We start from the raw sequence: 2,500 nt of genomic DNA, 5'->3' as shown, positions 1-2,500 counted from the left end.
GTGCTTGCGACACAAGAGTGGCATAAAAGGAAAATAAATCGCACTGGGGTTGCATTGGAAGTGCGAGCCTTGGAGGTTTTCTGTTTTCCTTACTGCACAATTCAAATTTCCTGTAAAACCATTGACACCAAGCGTAAAGTTAATGCAATTAATTTATGAACATTTCATAGTAATGATTTTCATAACGGTTCTTCATTTCTGTATGTCTATTGCATAGACCCAAGAAGTCCTTTCCCAATCGAAATTTCGGTCAAATGTTGATAAAACGTTGGAAAGATCCAAATGACAGTAACGAGTCCGCACCCAAAACAGGTGGGGCTTGACTGTTGACTGATATTTAACTTAATAATAAAGGGATCAATATCAGTCATGTGCTAGATAGTGAACAACCTTGTAGTAAGGTGGGTCAAATCTTACCGCAAAGAGTCCATTTTGTAATCCAAAGGGTACAGGAGTGAGTCTTGTGAGAGCGATTACCTTGAAACCACGTTTTCCTTCTACCACACGCATGATGGCTTTAAGGTTGTCAGATTCGAGTTTTGAGCGCACGAAGTCTCGTAGGTAGCGCCTACAAACGATGAAAGCGGTCCATAAACCACACAAAACGGATACTATGACCACAAAATATCCAAGCAAGAAACCGTACAAGTAACCCGCAGCAACGTTTAACAAAATGTATCCCCATGTTACTGGGAAAGAGACGACTGTAAACATGATTACAAACAGTAGCACTCGTGCCCATTCATCGAGATTCTGTAGCCATTCCAAAAGGTCTTTAACAAATCGGCGACACAAAATGACCAAAACTAATCCAATGATAAGGAATATGAGTGCTGTGTATGAGATGTGATAACATCTTGGTTGCTTCTTGATAACGACCTGGTCGATTTTGGTCGACTCGCCGAGACACCGCTCCGCTTGTGTTTGAATCTGTTCTGAGCATTTTTGGCCGAATTTAAATACCATATCAGATTTCTGATGGCAAGTCACAATCGTAGGCTATGAAAAAGGTAGGATGATAGCATTACAGCTAGAGGACCTGAAAACAAAATAAAATATATCTCATTGAAGACGTCCCACTAATTTTCAGCCCACTCCCTTTCGCAAATGTTTCTCGCGTCTCTCGCTCGCATCTTATACTCACTTAACTTGTAACCTGGCCTTTTAGAGAGATATCAAACAAGCGGTCACCAAGCGGTAGTTATACTCCTTTTTTGGTATGTTGCCCAACCGTATCACCGTATTTATCAATCTCTTTTTCATTGGTAAGTGGTAAGTGAAATACTGATTGTTTTTACTGCGTTACATTTGAACCTCACTTTGGAAGATCTGCTAGCCTGCGTAGCAAGCGTTCCCGTGCGTTTTTAGGGAAAAACTCGTTCGCTCGCCGATCTCCATAGATTTCTGGGTTTACCTTTCGATCCCGAAAAACGCACAGGAACGCTTGCTACGCAGGCTAAAGATCTGCTGGGTCGTTTTATTTTTACCTGCAAACCTGATCCCCCAAAAAAGGCAGAAACCGTAAGGTTCGTTGACCCCAGTTTGAAGCAATGAAATCCACAGGTTTAATATATGGGTAGCACTTGTTAAATAAAGTGGCAGCGGGGCTTCAATAGGATTTGTTGGCGTCTCCGAATCCGGCCCTAGTTGAATTGAACTTGCCATCCTTATCGGAGATTTTGGATACATGGTTGACAAAAATTGCCAAGTTCGGTTTATCAAATTATTCTGAGAACATGACTTTAGGGACCGTTCATTATTTATCAGAAGGGGGAGCTGGGTGATTTTAGGGGGGACCTGAAATTTTGGCCACTTAAAAAGGGCGGGTCGTGGAGTAATTGCTGATTTATGGAGGGGGGGGGGCCTTGAAATTTTAAAAAGGTCAATGTTTAAAATGGAGAAGTTAACCTTTTGTATATGGTATTACTTAAAACACTCCTAAAAATCTAGCATAATTATACACATATTAATTTACAGCAATGCAACAGGAACTGAACTATTATTAAATTGTTTAGTTGTTACCCCAGCTCTACAAGTGCAGCAGTGGATCAAGAAACCGCAAAACTTATATTAAAATCTACTACAGATGTATGTTATTTCGCAGAATTTAAGTGGTTGAACTGTTCTGCGAAATAAAGAAAACCATATAAGAGAAGTGTGACATTCTAGATGTATATGTACAGTAAATGTGAACATTTTCAATAACACAAACTCTAGTCTCCTGGAAAATGTATTCATTAATTTGCTCCTCCTACACCTAATCATCTTATATTATAATTAATCGCTATTGTCATCACCATCATGGTTGCAATCATTGTTGCCATCATTGTCATCATCATTTAATATCGTCATCGTCATCCTCATTGTCATCCTCATCGTCATCAGAATCATCATCAACATCATCAGATGACACATTGGATGGCGAGCTAGTCACCCCCAGTTAATAGCCACCACACACAGCGGAAGAGTGGCAGGCTCATGGAGAAATGTGTTTATTTAA

The 2,500-nt window shown here is 40.2% G+C and overlaps 2 protein-coding genes across 5 annotated transcripts in view; one reads left to right on the top strand and one right to left on the bottom strand.

Annotated features, from left to right (window-relative positions):
• The window catches only part of LOC138021327 (transmembrane protein 64-like), a 2,537-nt gene extending 1,428 nt beyond the window's left edge, over nt 1-1,109 (bottom strand). Inside the window, exon 1 of the mRNA XM_068868172.1 lies at nt 418-1,109. Within this exon, the coding sequence (XP_068724273.1) occupies nt 418-966 (549 nt within the window). The 5' untranslated portion in view covers nt 967-1,109. The remainder of the gene's footprint in view (nt 1-417) is intronic.
• Nucleotides 1,110-1,208: 99 nt separating this feature from the next.
• The window catches only part of LOC138021669 (protein-L-histidine N-pros-methyltransferase-like), a 13,078-nt gene continuing 11,786 nt past the window's right edge, over nt 1,209-2,500 (top strand). Inside the window, exon 1 of one of the 4 annotated variants that reach the window (XM_068868603.1) lies at nt 1,209-1,272. The gene's annotated coding sequence lies outside the window, so the exon portion shown is untranslated. The remainder of the gene's footprint in view (nt 1,273-2,500) is intronic. The other 3 variants (XM_068868604.1, XM_068868605.1, XM_068868606.1) reach the window with 3 other exon arrangements.

Source organism: Montipora capricornis, chromosome 10 (genome assembly GCF_036669925.1).
Source record: "Montipora capricornis isolate CH-2021 chromosome 10, ASM3666992v2, whole genome shotgun sequence".
NCBI lineage: Eukaryota > Metazoa > Cnidaria > Anthozoa > Scleractinia > Acroporidae > Montipora > Montipora capricornis.
Note: the sequence above shows the minus strand (reverse complement) of the source record. Positions and strands in the feature narration are given on the sequence as shown.